This window comes from Euprymna scolopes, chromosome 5 (assembly GCF_053919585.1).
Source record: "Euprymna scolopes isolate OS-2025 chromosome 5, ASM5391958v1, whole genome shotgun sequence".
In the NCBI taxonomy this organism is placed as follows: Eukaryota; Metazoa; Mollusca; class Cephalopoda; order Sepiida; family Sepiolidae; genus Euprymna; species Euprymna scolopes.
The window spans coordinates 84,422,433-84,440,133 of NC_136486.1; the positions used below are offsets into that span (position 1 = coordinate 84,422,433).

The window sequence follows — 17,701 nt, forward strand, 5'->3', positions numbered from 1 at the left end:
CCCTGATTGGTTCCCTTAGGCTTAGTTCCTAACTAGTTAAATAGCAAATAACTTGAAAGCAAAAACATTCTATTAAAAAATTTTCAAAATCACTGGATTCGGCATTAAATAACCTGAAAAGGGTTGATATGCTGTAAAACAAAAAACAACCAAACAACCAACTTAGGCTTAGTGATACCAGGAACATGCAGTTGGCTATTGGGATGGATTTTCCTGGATTGTACTTGACTGTTAAGTCGTAGCCTTGGATTTGAGTAACATTCTTGCTAACCTTGGTGATGTATTAGCAAGATTCTTTAAGGCTATTGATTCTAACAGTTTGTGATCTGTTTGTATTGTCACTGCTTGGCCTCATGCATAGTGATAGAATTTTTCCAATCCAAAAAACACTGCTAGCATTTCGCATTCTATGTTGGAGTATCTTGTCTCTGGCCCTAACAGGATTTTGCTTGCTAGGGCAACTGGCATTCCATTTTAGATGAGGGCTGTGTCTAGTCCAGCTGATGATGCATGTACTTGTATAACGATTGGCCTTTTTGGGTCAAAGTATTTAAGTACAATTGCTTTTCCTATTTCCTCTTTTACACTGTTAAATACCATCTGTTCATGTCCTGCCCAGATGAACTGCATTTTTGTCAACAGAAGGTCTTGGAGTGGCTTGCCAGTTGTGGCAAAAAATTTGTTCAAGTAATTTGCTATCCCAAGAAAGCTTGCTAAATGTTTTTTGTCTTTTGATGGTTTCATCTAGACGATCACCTCTTCTTTGGGTTTGGTTTCACTCCATCCCTTGATATGACATGACCAAAAAAAGAGATTTCTTGTGTGTGGACCACTAATTTGTCTGGGTTGAACTTGAAGTTCTTAGACCAAACGTTTTCTAGGAGTTCCTTGAGTGTTTTGTCATGATCATTGCCATCCTCCTCAAATTTAACAATAATAGTGTCATCTGATATTGAGAGGACATTCTTGATGTCACCAAAGATCTCAAAGATAACTTGCTGAAATTCGTCTTGCACATTCTTGACCCCTATTGGAAAGCGCTTAAACATATAGCATCCTTCTGGGTTGATGAATGTAGTTAGCTCTCTTGACTTGTATCCAGTTTCATGTTCCAGTAGCCAGATTTCACATCGACTATTGAGAACCATTTTGCTCCATGAAGCCTGGAGATGATTAGTGTAACAATGTTAGTGTAACAAAGTATGGCCGCAACACTGCCTTGTTTAAATCCTTAGGGTCCAGGCATAGTCTGACAGATCTGTTGGATTTTATGATGCATACAAAAGAGTTAACCCAGTATGGCGGTTTTGTTACGGGAGTTATTTTCTCCTGGGCCACAAGGGGGTTTAGCTCTACTTTGAATTTCTCTTTCAAGGCTATTGATACCTAATGGGGTGGGTGTATTACTGACAGGTCAATCCTAATGTTGTACTCCCTTGGTAGGCACCCAATGCATTTGAATACATCAGTAAATTCCTTGAGTATGCACTCTCTTTCTTTCATGTCTCCATCTGGTTTTGATTGCATTGCTACAGTTGAACTGCTGTGATCTTGTTCAAATATATTGGTCCCAATTATAAAATTAAGGGTCACTAATATCAGTTTCATAGAGGTCTGGAAGCTAAGTAGCGCGGGTCCATTGCTTTTTACCACATGAAAGTTGGCACTTGTAAATTTATCGCTATATCTGATTCCTAGGTGACATACACCCACTTGGTCAATTGGGACACCAGCAAAGGCGAATAGTCGGATTGGAGTGTCTTGAGTTGTTTGAAACATTCCCATGGGATGAGGTTGCTCATGATACCTTTGTCCACCTTCACATTCATTTTTATTTGGGATCTTTTGTTCCCTACTCTCAATTCTGCATATACCTCTCTAACGTCTGCTGGGGTATGGAACTTTGCTATTTTGAGCCCTGATATGGTATAGAAGTATGCCTCTGTTGGTGAATGGTCGTCTTCCTCATCGCTATGCATTGCTATATTGTGAACATTTCTATTTGTTTGGGATTTTGTTGATCTTGGAGGCCTGTCTTGTTTAAGAGTGGAGTGTTTTGTGTTTCTGGTGTGGCAAGCGACTGCAAAATGCCCTGTCCTCCGGCACTTCCCACAGGTTTTTTCTTTTGCTGCACATTCGCCTCTGTAATGGCCTTTTCCACAAAAGTAACAGTTTTTATAATACGCTTTTCTAGCCTTTATTGCATGGGCATCTTGTGTTTTTCCCTTGGGAATCTGTGATGCACTATGTGTGTTTTGTATTGCCTCCATCTGCTTCAATATTGCCTCTTCTGTCTTCTATGTTATGCAATGTGTAGTGCTTCTGCGATACTAAGGTTATTTCCTTCCTTGAGTAAGGATTTTTGTGTAGACAATGTTCAGTTCAAAAATGAAAAGGTCAACCAGAAGGGTTTTCTTGACAGGGGGATCGTACACTGTCTCATTATTTGCCTTAAATTCAAATGTGTTACTCAAATCGTGGCTTTCAATCCCTGACGACAGCAACAAATAATTCACTTTTACTTCTCCACTTATGTCTTTGAGAGGTCTGTTAAAATACAATATAACCTGTCGACCAAATCTGTCAAAATCTTTTGGTAAATTGGTACTCTGCCAATCCATAGAACGGGGAGGTATTTGACAAGCCATTGTTGATAAAGAGAATTAGCACGCTTTAAGAAATTCAATTCTTCTTTTTTTTTTGTTATCGATTCACAAAATTGACTGATTGGCATACGCTATTTGTTTACAATGAGTGACAGAGCAATAGTTTGTTTGTGTTGTTTGCTTTTATAAAAATAATAATAACAATAACCTTACAAAGTGTCTTGTCTTGATGTTCTTAAACAGTGTTTCCCCGCTGTTTTTTTAATGCATTATGTGTCTATGATTTCATATATTTCCTTACTATTTGAGTTCCTTGGTTGACGCTTGTATTTCTTAAGTTCTTGTTTTTGAGTTCTTGTGTAGCATCTCCTCGTGTGTAGACTGATGACTCGATTGTTTTTGTTTCTTTTCTTCTCTTTTTTTTCAGTTTGTTTTGAATTTCTACTATAACTGTAGATGCCTGTAGATTATTTTGCAACCATTTCTAACACCATGTTGTGATATTAATAAGTGTGGATGGTTAGGGATTAGATGAAACACGCTTTATTAAGGAGTCTACAAACCGGAACTGTGCAACGCCTGCAACGGTGAGCCCGAAACCAGAAGAAGGGATATGAGAGAGGAGGGCTGGATGGGGCTGTTAATACTAATACTACACCACTGTCGAAGTTGCGTTGACTAATAAAACAGCTAACAACTGAGACAATTACTTTTTTCCAATACAGTATGTCAAAAAATTGTCTCAGTCATTTAAGATTTAATTAGACGCACATAAAATCGTGTTTAATTTTTAGTCGTGCATAATTAGTAAAACCAAGGTACGACTAATCTAAAAAATAAACTTGTTTATTTTTTTACAAAGATTTTTTACAAAAAAAACGAAAACAAAGTCGCACACTGAACTGAAAAAAAAAGGTAATTGTTTCAGTTTTTAAGGAGTTCATTATGTAAATAAATACTTATATTTCTATTTAATACCTGCCGTAAGAGAGAATGTTTTAAAAATAATTTATTTTTTTGGAAATACTTTTAATTTTTGGAATCTAAAAATATATTTGGAAAAAAATAATCTTTCAAATGAAATTTGTGAGTAAATTCATTTTATTGTTTATTTTAATAATACCACAACAGATTTTGACAATATTTTGTGCTGATAAACTCAGTAGTTTCTTCGTGTCAAAGTTGCTTTAATAGCAAAATAACAGCAGGAGCAAATAATTGTACATTATTTAGCCATACAATTTTAATAAAGGGCCTTATGTCCGTTCAAAATCTGGCACGACTAAATGTTTGATTCAGCTGCTGCTGATTCAAGCAACTTTATGTGTTGTTTCTATATGACAAACAGCAGGAGCAGTCAGTTGTACATTGATCAGACATAATTTTGGTTGTAAATTTTTAGTAAAACCCATATATATATATATATATATATATATATATATATAGATAATAAAACATGTTAAAAAACACTTTGAAAAAGAGTTAAAAACAATTAATCTGAAAAGGAAACACTTAATAAGTGGATAGTTCTATTATAAGCTCTATCTCCTATTTGGTTTTATCAAGCTTTTACATCTGGTTGAGATTAATTTATAAATATTAATTCTTTAATATTTATAATATACTTTAGTTTTACTATCTTGGATCATTTAATTGTAATTTTTATTATATATATATATATATATATATATATATATATATATATATATATATATATCACTGATTATATCAAATAAATAGTGAAGTATCACATCATTCCATGAAGATATATCATATTTTTGTCCATGGGAATAATATAACATCTACTAACATAACTTCCTGATAACTTATGGCAATCTTTTTACATGTTTAATTTATGTTAGTGTACTTACAGGAGATACTTTGCTGCATTCCTCATGATTATGTTTTCTGGAATGAATGTTTGCTTGAAAAGTGTTGTCAATTTACTTTTATTAGCAATAGAGAGAATCATTTTTGTGCTTTAGCTTTTATAATTCTTGATCTTAGCACCACCTAGCATGAATAAAAGAAAGATCGTTAAAGGTTTAAGTCGTGTATGTATGCATGTATGAATGTGTAGAAAAGTAGGTAATGCTACAAATAGTATCTAGCTGGAATACCCATCTCTGGACAGGTTCATAATCATAGGATGTCGTCAAATCTTTTAATGAATTCAAAATACTTCAAGGTAATCAAACTTGGTAAAAACTGTGAAAATACAAAAAATAAATAAAATGAAATAATAGTTTCTAGTTTCAAAAATTTTCATTTGGTAATAAATGATCACTGACTAATTTCAGTTAACTTTTTCAGCTTTTAAAAAATCATGAAATGTTCAAAATAATTGTCATTTTCCTGAATGATTTTCAAGTCTTTATTCCAACCGAGCTGCTTGCCACCTGAAAGTGAGAAACTTTATGAAATGCATCCAAGATTGTTCTAAGGTATCAGCATTATGCTTTCTCCTGATTGTTTAAAATATGTTCAACTGTTATGCTTTTCTGTTGAGAATCACAGTGCCGCACGTTCATCAGTTAAGGAGAGGTGGCATCAATGGCCTAATAGATATAAGCATAGAATACATAATTGGGTAATGCAGAGTTCAAATCCTATTGTTGAATCCATCGTTTCTCCAACACAAGCTGTGAGTAAAATAACAATAAAAATAATAATTCATCTAACCATGGCAATTGTTGATACAATTGGGTTTCAGCATGGAATAATACAAAAGTGGTTGAGATGCTGTAAAAGCAAAAGTGGTTGTGATGCTGTGTTAAATACGAAGTTTGCCAATATTAAAACATAGCATGGTTTTATCTATCACTAATGGAGATTGGGTATGAAAACTATACTATTACCTCTATTAATTTTACTATTGCCCTAATTTTAATGCTCAATTCAGTTTACTATTTCAAACTAATGTACGACCTTGCAATATTTAATGTAAGGGTGGGGATAGTGTAGTATTTGTTCTGTTGTCATGAAATCATCTTTCCGTGCATTACCTTCCCTTCAGACATTACCTCTCCCTTTTGAGAGAGAGAGAGAGAGAGAGAGAGAGAGAGAGAGAGAGAGAGAGAGAGAGAGAGAGAGTGTTGGATCTGTTCTGTTGTCATGATGTCTTTTCTTAAGACAATCTCCTCTCTGTATATTTGGTCTACAGAGTGGGAATTTGATATTTAGCTTATTTGAACTTTTGATTTGGTTTTTAGCCATTAAAATAGCTGCTAAGACGTTAAAATTGAAAAAACAGTTAACCTTGATAGTGGTAAATTGACTATGTTCTGAGCATGCATACATATACATTTTTATTGCTTAATTTTTAGCCTTTTTTATCCATTTAGTGATAGCTCAGACAGTATCGATGATGGCTGAAATACTGAATAAGGACTATGGGTCGAATGTTTTTGTTTCGGTTCTAGCTGATGGCACTGAAGTCATTTTTTTAACTTTTCAAATGATTACAATTATATATTAGATACAATATAATAATCAAGAAAGAATTTTCTCTTTAATAATAAATATGAAATCTACATAAATTAAAACATCATATTTAAGCATATATCATTCAACCACGGTAGTGGTTGAATGATATATGCTTAAGTCCGAAATTGAATGAATCGAGACACATTCAAACCACCACCACTAATTCCGTTCGCAACCAAATTTCAAACAGCTTATATAGTTGGATAGAACACCTCATTAGCTACATTTTGAAAAAAAAATTTTGAAAATTGGTTCAGTAGAAAAAAAGTTACAACAAAATATGTGGCTTCACAAACAGGAGAGTAAGTACATAAGTGACTAATGCTTTTTTTTTTATTTTGCATAACTTTTTTTGTATATAAATATTTTTTACTGCGATTTTGCCAATATGACATGTTAGCGTAACGGTTAGAATACCGGGGGTTGGTGGAAAGATTTTAGGTTCAATCCCGTGTATCGTTTTTTTTTATAATTAAAAAACCGAACTTTTTTTTAATAACTAATTTTTTTTTAACTCTCCTTATGATTTTATAGCAAAAAATGGTGAATTTATCGATTAAAAATATTAGTGAATTCTATGATATACATATTCTTTGAATGAACTAAAATTTTTCGTTATCACATTTGATGAAAAATGTAGTCCCATTTTGGCAATGCGTCTGACCAATGATGCTTTTGAACCCGCGACCAGCACTGCGATGTCATCAGCATTAGCCTGGGCATAAATATTCCTATTTTTAAACTCCTTTAAAAGAGGATTCAGCATACAGTTCCATAGTAAAGGTGATAAAATCCCACTTTGGGGGTTTCATTTAACTACTTCCCTTTTAACAGTTGCCCTCAGTAGTTCTACTTGAACTGTTCTGTGCCTCACCATATACTCAATCCATCGGATGAGTACTGGTGGCACATTGAGTTCTCGTAGCGACTTGAACATACTACTGAAGGGTATGTTGTCAAAAGCTCCAACGATATCTAAAAAGACACCGAGTGCCATCTTCTTTTTTGTTAGTTTACGCTCTATACAGATCACGAATTCATGAACCGCAGTCTCGGTAGAGACCCTGGCTCGGAACTACTGTGATTGAATGATAAATATTGCATAAATGTGTGTTTGAGAGCTAATTTTTTTGGACAATCATTAATAAATATTATAAATTTATATATTAATACAATAGCAATGCCTGGAAAAGTCATGGATTATATGGAAAAATGCGCGCATGAAAAGTAATATTCTTAAGATTTTATTAAACCTGGAAAAGTAAAGAACAAGATATTCTAGTAAAGTAAAAAATAAGAATTTTTTAGACTTAAAATATTGCAGCTAAAAATAAAATTTGAATATTGATAAATATTTTATTTATTATTTGCATATGTTGTTGTTTATTTTTGAGTTAGAAAGAATTAAATGATCCTAATTATGATATAATAAAATTATTAATTTTTATGTAAATTATAAAATTATTAATTCCATCTACTAACTAACTAACTAATGAATTAATTTTATTCAAAGAATTTTCACTACATAAATATATGCAAATAATAGGGGGGAAATAAGTTCAATCCAGCGACTGACACCCTTTCTAACTCAACAATAAACAACAACATATGCAAATAATAAATAAAATATTTATCAATATTCAAATTTTATTTTTAGCTGCAATATTTTAAGTCTAAAAAATTCTTATTTTTTACTTTACTAGAATATCTTGTTCTTTACTTTTCCAGGTTGAATTTCTTGTCCTTTACTTTTCCAGGTTTAATAAAATCTTAAGAATATTACTTTTCATGCGCGCATTTTTCCATATAATTATGATTGGGCAGCCAGGTGGCTTGTTAATGATTAAATATGTTTTTATTACAAAATAATAATTTATGAAAATCTATTAATGAAAGATATTTATTAAATAATTGTGACGAAAATAAACTTGTTTATGTAAATATTATAGCCATTCTAAGAGTTTCACCTCAGATATTTTTAACTTTATTATTCCAATCACAGCAATTTTTGAATAAATGGTTGTTGCAAATGCCAGATAACACTTTTAACAAACGTAACTTATTTTAACATCTTTTATTTCAGTATGCTTTTTTCCACTTTAACAGACACTCACATCAGATTTCTTTGATTGCAATTTACAATATTGTTTTTTTTTTTTTTGTTACATTTTGTTTGGTCTATTTCATGAAAACTTACAATTTCAACTAATTTAAATATTTTAACAGGCTCTGGACTTAATGCATCCATGTGTACCTCAAAATGCCACTTCTCGATGCAGAGCTCTCGTACGAAGGGGTACAGCATTTTGTGAACTAGAATTATACATTGAAGGTATTATTATCATTATTATTATTGTAGTAGTAGTAGCAGTAGTAGAGGTAGTAGTAGTTGTGTATATCTTCTGTAAAACAAGACATACTTTTAAAATTGTTTCTGTTTATTTAATACTCATGCAGATGTGTTATTTTTAATGGTTAAGCTGCTTAAATAATTTTATTAATGAATCATGTGCTGTCAAACTTGAACATCTGAAAATCTAAAGCAAATTTGCTTTATATTTTCTATTACTAATGGAGAGTTGGTATCTGTCTGTCTGGGGCTGAAACTATACTATTACTATCGTTTTAATGCACAGTTCAGTTTATTATACTATTTTACACTGATGTACTATTTTCCAGTATTCAATTTTGAGGAGGAGGAGTAGTGGAGTGTCTGTTCTGTTTTGTAAACCCATATTTTCAATAAGGGATTCAAATTCAGTTTAGATGACTATATTGGGTTGCTGTCCACTCCTTATACATTATCAGTCTTCTGATGCCGTTGCTCCTGCATGAAAGTGGCTTTTTAATGTTCAAATCAGTTTACTATTTCAGACTAATATACTATCTTTCAATGCTTAAATTCCAGGATAGTGGAAGGAGAGTAGCGTAGTATCTGTATGTTCTCATGATACTATCCACTCAGGCATTACCTTCTGTTTTGAATTGGCCAATATAGTATATGCTCGTCTGTAATTATACTATCTTCCCAGGCATTACCTTCTGTTTTGAGAGAAGAGCAGTATAGTAACACATAACTCAACAGGTTTTAGACCTGATATATATATGATGCTACTAATAAAAAAGCTATATTATTTTTTTATGAAGTACTAAACTTTAAATAACACATAGTGAGCCCAATCGGATTATTAGTTTACAAATTACAGTTATTTAAATCTTAGAAATTTTTTAAACAATGGAAGACATTGAGCTTTATTTGTTGATAAAGCATTGTTTTCTGATAGGAAAAAATAATGGTCAAGCAAAGTAATAAGTAATATGCAGATTCTGCTCCATCAGAAACAACAGTTAAGAGGTAGCACACTGATTGTAAATGTGGTCGGACATACACAAATTATGTTGAATAATGATAAATGCTTAGATTGCCAAAATTCAGCAGTTGTCCTGAAAAACATTGAAAAAGTCCACAAACTCACTTTGGCTGACTGTAAATTGAAGTCATGCAAGATAGCAAATGAGTTGACAATATTATAAGTGCATGAACATGAGAAAGATGTAATAAATCAAAAACAACCACCATTTAAAGCTTGTTTGCAACTGTTTCAATGCAACATTGTGTCAATATGTGACAATGGATGAAACATGGATCTACCAGTTCACTTTGGAGTCAAATCCAGAACCAAGTGGAAAGCGTCCAAAGTGACCAAAGATGCAAACATTAGTAGACAAAGTTTTAGCTTCCATATTCTGATATGTGCAAAGCATTCTGTTCATTGATTATCTTGAAAAAGTAAGAACCATCAATAGTAAATATTATATAACAGTATTGGTGGATTTGAAGGAAGAAATTGGCAAAAAATATTCACACATGAAGAAAAAAGTGCTTTTTCTCCAATACAATGCACAAGACAAGACAAAGCTGATTATAACAATGGTAAAAATATATGAAGTGCTTCCACATGTACAAGACGTCCTGGATGCATCCAAGGTCCAAACACTAGCACCTTATCGATTTCGTCATCGTCAGACACTGTGATCTGCATGACGTGCTCTTGACCCGTGCGATCTCTGATCATCGCGTGATTGCTGAAGTCTCCAACTAAACGTATATCCACCTGCCCGTCAGCAAAAGCCAAAACCGCAACTTGACCTGTCTTCTCTGAACGGCAATCTCAGCCAAATTGTGTGATGCCATCACCTAGTCCCCTCCCCCTGCCCCTGTTGCTGTCTCAGTAGTGATCATTACTGCCCTCATGGCAGATTAGCAAGAAATCTCAACCGCTCTTTATGGTGCCTCAGAATCCATCCTTGGCTACTCTGAAAGGCGACACAAGGACTGGTTCAATGATTGTGCAGGAGACATTGGATCCTCATACATGAGAAAAATGCTGCTCATGATGCCCTTCTTAGAAATCCAGTATCTTCCATACTCCGCAAGCATCTCTCATTCCTCTGTGCCATGGTGCAGCGAGAATTGTATCAGAGGAGAATGAATGGTGTCTGAAGAGGGCTAGGGAGATCCAAAGCCATGCGGACCTTGGCAACACCCATGGTTTCTATGAGACAATAAAAATGTTCCATGTCCCGAGGCAATGCTCCATGCACTATGTGCATAGTAAGGATGGTGCTCTCATCAAAGAGAAGAGTGGTATCCTGGAAAGATAGGCTGAACACCTGTGGGAGCTGCTTAATAAGATCAATGCCACCGATCTCTCCATTGTCAATGATTTCCCCACTCGGCCATCTATTCCTGTGCTGGACAACCCACCATCCATCAACGAAGTGAAGGAGGCCATTCACAGCCTAAAAAACAAAAAGGTAGTTGGTTCTAAGATCCTCAAATGTGGCGGACTGACCTCCTCCTGCGTCTCCACTGGTTCATCTTGGATTGTTGATCAGCAAAGTGTCTTCCACAGCAGTGGAAGGATGCTAACATCATCCTTGTCTACAAACATATGGGTGATCGTACTAACCATGGCAACAGCCGAGGCATCTCTCTCCTCTTTGTGGCCTGCAAAGTATTGCCTAAGATCATGCTCACCCGACTTCTGGAAACTGTTGTCGATCTTGTCATCCCATAATCACAATGTGGCTTCTGTCGAGAGCATAGTACCACTGATATGATTTTTGTTGCTTGTCTCCTCCAGGAGAAATTATACCCATGCCAGGAATAAAAACCGCAACTTTGCTAAAAACAATTTTTCTCCTAAGAAAAGTACAAAAATTATTTGCTATAATTGTGGACGACCTAATCACAAGAGTTTCCAATGTAGATACAGGACTCTAAATGGCGACTCCATTAAAAATGTGGAGAGCTCCTTTAGTGAACATAATTCTTATTTTCGTGTATATTTAATGCTTCAACAAACAATAATAATTTTCTTGTCGATTGTGGGGCCACGGCACATATGATTACAAAGGAATCTGATTTTATCAATTTTGATCCCAACTTTAAGCCACAAAATCATTTTGTAGAACTGACGAATCGAGTAAATGATATCGTTTTGAAAAGAGGCGATGCTAAAGTTTTGCTAAGGAACAATAAAGGTGAACTGTGTTTCTGTATTCTAGAAAACGCTCTTCTAATCCCAAAATTTAAACAAAATATATTTTCTGTACAAGCTGCCATTAAACAAGATGCAAATATAAACTTTAGCCCCAATAAATCAAAACTGGTGTACCCGAATGGAACTATATTCGACATTAAAGAAAATGGAAGACTATATTATTTAAATAGCATAGTCCCATCGAAAACAGCCTGCCATGATTTACAGACATGGCATAAAATTCTTGGACGCTGTAATATTCCTGATATCTAAAAGTTGCCGACTGCAGTTGATGGAATGAAAATAAAAACATCAAAAAACTTTAACTGCGACGTTTGTACACAGGGAAAAATGACAAACTATCAAAACAAGATACAAGACAAAAAGGCCAAGAAAATCCTATCACTGGTGCATTGTGACTTAAACGGTCCCGTGGAACCGATGGCCAAAAAACATTATAGATATGTGTTGAATTTCATAGATGACCATTCAGGTTTAATAATGGTTTACTTTTTAAAGAACAAATCTGATACCCTGCTAGCAACTAAAAAATATTTAGCTGACATGGCTCCCTACGGTGAAGTAAAGTGTATTCACTCTGACAATGGTACGGAATTCACTAATAAAGACTTTGAACTTTTACTAATTAACCATCGTATCAAGCATGAAAAGTCGGCCCCCTAGATCGTCACACTAAAACGGGACTGCAGAAAGAGCCTGGCAGACACTTTTTGAAATGGAAAGATGTCTACTCATTGAATCAAAACTCCCCAAGAGCCTCTGGACGTATGCACTTATGGATGCTGCCTATATGCGAAACAGGTGCTTTAACAAAACACTATCTAAAACCCCATATGAAGCTTTCTGTGGTAAAAAAAAAAAAAAAAATTTAAACCAAATTTAGGCGAAATGCATGTATTTGGTTCAACTTGCTTCACATATATAGATAAAAAGAGTAAATTAAATATCAAAATGGATAGAGGTATATTTGTTGGATACGATAAAAACAGTGCAGCCAATTTAGTATTTTTTCCAGAGAAAAAAAAAAATCAAAATATCCGATGTGTAAAATTCACAGATACGTTTAATTTTAAAGACAAAACCCCATCATACGAAGGGGATGAAATTATATTTCCTCAAATTATTAAAATAAATGAATACAATGAAGATGATGGGACAAGAGTATCCATGATGATGATGATGATGTTTAAGTCGAAAGATACCCCAAAAGAAATAGAAAATGGCCAGATTTTTTTGTGGTCGACAATATGAAAGACTAGGGTGTTTGGAGGTGTGTGTGGTTTTGGGTAAATCAAAACTCGGGGGCGGGAGTAAATAAAAAAATGTTTTGGTAAGTATGAGGATCGAACTCGAACCCTTGAGGCAAAGTTGGAAATTAAAGTGTGAAAAAAAACATGCAACGTTAACCATTGGGCAACCGCGAAATACTAACGGAAACATGTTTGAATTTATTTATTTAAGTATTAAAAACAGAATTGACACGTGTCCGCAATAAAAGTTAACTCTGCTGCTTCTATTTGACCTCATTAATGAGGTCAAATAGAAGTCACGGAGTTAACTTTTGCTGTGGGGCGGTGTTTGGGTTTGTTTACCTAACTTTGACTGGCTTTTTCCCCAAGATGTTGGGGAGGGGGAAACCAGCTCCCCATTGTCCAGATTGAATAGCAATTGTTTGATTATAAGGAGTTTGGCTCCACATTGGTCAAAGCTGATTGCTTCTGGACGTTTCCCGGTGCGATTGTCGGGAACAGTAGCTTTGAATTAGTTTTGCTTTTTATACGAAAAAGCTGAACGAACACAAGACAGGTTGAAATAGCAATAATTTTGTAAAAATCGATGTAAATAAATCTAGAGGCGACCCACGTTCCCAAATCGTAGATATTATTATCTAGGGGGTATATAAACAGTTTTAAGCGATAGTAACCCCTCCGGGACCGTCGGCGAAAAAAGCCTTTGCGAGACATACATAAAATGACACACACATTTTGCCTTTTATATATATAGAAGATTATCAAATCAACTATTGCTATTCCATGGAAATACGCCAAAAAGTTTTAATGAAACAATTAATTCAGAACATTGTGATGAATGGAAAATAGCCATTAAAAAAAGAAATAGATGCTTTGACCGAAAATAATACCTATACGGTAGTACCTCTCCAAAAAGATAAATATGTTATTTCTACAAGATGGGTCTTTACAAAAAAGACTACAGCAGCAGGCGTTGAATAGTACAAAACTAGATTTGTTGCTAGAGGATAATCTCAGATTTACAGTATAGAATATTTTTCTATGTTTTCACCAAACACAAACCTAACGACAATCAGAATTTTATTGAAAATCACATCGCAATATGACCTAAACATCCATCAAATGAACACAGAAAATGCTTATTTGAATGCCCCAATAGACTGTGAAATTTATATTACCCCTCCCGAGGGATTTATAATGAAAAATAAAAATAGCATGTGACGACTTAACGAGTCATTATATGGTCTAAAGCAGAGTGCTCAGTGTTGGAATACAGTATTTCATGATTATATGATTAAACAACAATTTAGAGAATGTGCTGCAGACCCCTGCTTATATACCCAACACAAAGATAATAAACTACTGATTTTGGTTTTATGGGTCGATGATATTTTAATCGCATCAAATTGTGACATAATGTTAACTGATGTTAAGAACAAATTGAGTAAAAGATTCAAAATGACTGATTTTGGCAAAATATCCTGGTTTTTGAGGATAGAATTTACTCAGAAAGGAAAGGACTTATTACAATGAATCAATCGAGATACATTGACAAAATACTATTAAAATTTGGAATGAGAGAGTGCAAGAAACGCTCTACACCGGTCGGAAATGATATTAATAAAAATATACACACAGAATCTGAAATAATAGACGATAAATTATACCGACAAATGATAGGAAATCTTGTATATTTAATGACTGCGATGAGACCTGATATATGCTATACAGTAACAAAACTGTCACAAAAATGATCAAGACCGACAATGAAGGATTTAAATAGAGCTTAACAAGTCTTTTGTTATTTAAAAGGAATTAAAGAACAGAAGTTAGTATTTAGAAATTCAAAAGATCCCCTAAAATTAGAAAGATTTTCAGATTCAGAGAAACGATGAAGATCGAAAAAGTATATCTGAATATTGTTTTAGACTATCAGAAAATGGGCCTATTATTTCATGGAAATCTAAAAAGCAACAGATTGTATCTCTCTCTAAGTATGAAGCAGAATTTATCGCAATCACACACACGACCCAGGAAGCACTCTACCTTAAAAATATCCTAAAGACTATTTTAGAGCCAGAATTAACTAAAAGTGCCGTAGTAATTAATTGTGATAATCAAGCCAGTATAGTCTTAGCACAGAACACAATAATCAATCAAAGATCTAAGCATATAGATATAAAATACCATTTCATAAAAAACGAGATGAAAAAGGAATCCATTATTTTGAATTACATATCATCAGAACAAAATATCGCTGATGTATTCACGAAACCCGCAACAAGAATAAAATGAAAGCGTTTTTCTTCAAAACATGGCGGGGGATTCGACTGAATAATATTTTCACGGGCTTGTATGCATATAAATTTCTATATATTAAAAAAAAAACTTAGTCCTGGGCAAGATGTTAAACTGCATCCATTTTGTTTAACCTACTAATGCATAACTAATACTTTTACCGAAAAAAAAAAGACGTTAAAAAAGTCACTTTTTTTTGCAAACATTTTCTAAGCAAATTTTTTTTTCAACAAATACCTTTTGCATGCTTATTTTAAGGCGCACATAAATTACAATTGACTTTTTTTTTTCTTGTGCACATTAGTTTTCTTTCTTTATCAAAAATGTCCTATTTTTTTGCATTGTTTTAATCAACAAAACAACTCTTTTAAACGAGTACATATTGCATGTATGTTTATTTATATGTATATTTATTTATATTTATATATGTATGCGTTCTTTTTTAACAAAACTGCATAATAAAATTTAAGAAATGGCATTCCATTTTTCTTTTATTTCTCTTCTCTGTACACCTGTCCGTTTGACATTTGAACGTGATTAAAAATGGCACCTTTTTACATGCTAAAATTTTAAGATCCTAATGATTTCTAATTTTGTTATGTGTAATTGAATATAAAATATATATTTATTTTTGAGCAGAATGAACCAAAAGGACTTCTCCATTATAAAAAATATATATAATGAGGTATGATCTCACACAGTCGGGAGATTCTATTTATGAACGATGCTTCTAGGAACTGACGAATCGAATTAATTCACGTCCTGCTACCAACCGATCAGAAACCAGAATTGCTCCATAAATATTAAACCTTTCTGTAGCAATTTCGCATATGTTTTTTTCTTCGTGTCAATACGAGAAGAATCTTTTGCTCTGTGGATTCCAACTCGAGAACTGCCTACTGCGAACCAGTCACCTCCCAGAACTTGTGTAGAACAATGAACCATCAGAAACTGTTCTGAAACTAAACAAAGGTTACACTCCCAATCTTTTTTACTTTTTCTTTTTTCAAATGCATTATTACATTATCCGGGCAGTGGAGAGGGGGAGTATACTAGTGTCGCCTTAATACTATCCTTTTGTAACCCTATCCTTTTAAAGTATCCTTTAATACTGTCCTTCTATAATATTGCTGCATAATATATGTTGGTTATACAGGCATTCACTAATATACTTTTATTCATCACGCCTCCCCCCTTAAAAATATGCCATCTTTGAAATCATTAATAGAATTTACAACCTTTTGTGCAATTCAAACATATTTGGTAATAATAAGCTTCAATCTATGTCTGCCATGTCCACCAAGTTTTAGTCATAAATGTCCAACAGTTTTTTGTTTTATCACTGGTCAGTGATATGTGCATGAAATGAGGACCTCTGCATTGAACCATACTGAACACTACTTAGTAACCATTAAGAAGTTTGGAATTGTAGTGAAACGAAGAGATACTGTAAGTAATAAACAGTGGTTTCAAAGACTGGAGCAATTCCCCACATTTCAAATGACCCATTGGAATGGATGTGTGGGACACTTCACTGATTGTGACATTAGGAGTTGTAATTCTGAATGGTTTGCAAAATTTACTGGACCATAACCTTCCACAGTTTTATCTGTGATGTTATTGCAAAGATAAAACCTATAAAAACAATCCTCAGATTATTCTTGAACTGAGAGGAGTCATCTCAGCAAAAATCAGGACAGTGCCAAGAGAGATGTAGGTCAAATGGTTTTCAAATCATATCAAAGTGTGCATGCAACTTAGAGGTGCATGTTTGGAACATATCGCTGAACGTTGATAAAACAAAGACTGAAACATGATGGACAAGTCAGGCATAGAAAAATATGGTTGAAAAATGTTATTAAAGATTCAATAGGGGACATTTTTTCATGTTAAAATTTGATGCTAATTGGATTATTCGTTTATAAATTAGAATTAGTTAAGTGAAGCTACTTTTACTAATTTTTAAAACAACAAAAATCGAAATTTCATGTGTTGATAATGCATTGCTTTCAAGCAGGAAAAGATACTGTCCAAGCAATCAATGCCATCATAAGTGTTATTCAGACTCTTCTCTGTCGAAAACAACAGTTAACAGATGATGTGCTGGCTTAAATTATGATTGTACAGACACAAATGATGCTTTAATCATGATTGTACAAACACAAATGATGCTGAATGAAATCAGAGAATCACTCTAGAAGAAGGAGACTATGTTGATGAATAAAATCAAATTTTGCAATTTTTTGTTTTATTAGTTAGGCCTGGGACTTATTGAGTGGTGTGTTATAACTAAGCTACATAAATATGCCTGAATTCAACAACTAACTTATGGTGACCTCCTCTAAAATCCCCCTCTATCTTCCAAACAACCATATATTTTTTTTTTTAGAAAATATTTTTTTTTAGAAAATATTTTTCCTAGCATAATTTAAGCTGCTTATCAGTATTTCCTGCTGACATTTTCAGTTTTACTGTATAAAAGGTTATTAGGACA

The 17,701-nt window shown here is 33.6% G+C and overlaps 1 protein-coding gene across 2 annotated transcripts in view; it reads left to right on the top strand.

Moving 5' to 3' along the window:
- The window catches only part of LOC145276908 (dynein axonemal assembly factor 4-like), a 92,118-nt gene that overhangs the window by 69,303 nt on the left and 5,114 nt on the right, over positions 1-17,701 (top strand). Inside the window, exons 9-11 of one of the 2 annotated variants that reach the window (XR_013868050.1) lie at positions 4,978-5,050; positions 8,319-8,424; positions 15,847-16,179. Coding sequence is in view for 1 of the 2 variants with exons in the window: in XM_080128371.1 (XP_079984497.1) it covers positions 4,978-5,050; positions 8,319-8,424 (179 nt within the window). In the remaining variant the exon portion in view is untranslated. The remainder of the gene's footprint in view (positions 1-4,977; positions 5,051-8,318; positions 8,425-15,846; positions 16,180-17,701) is intronic. The other variant, XM_080128371.1, reaches the window with a different exon arrangement.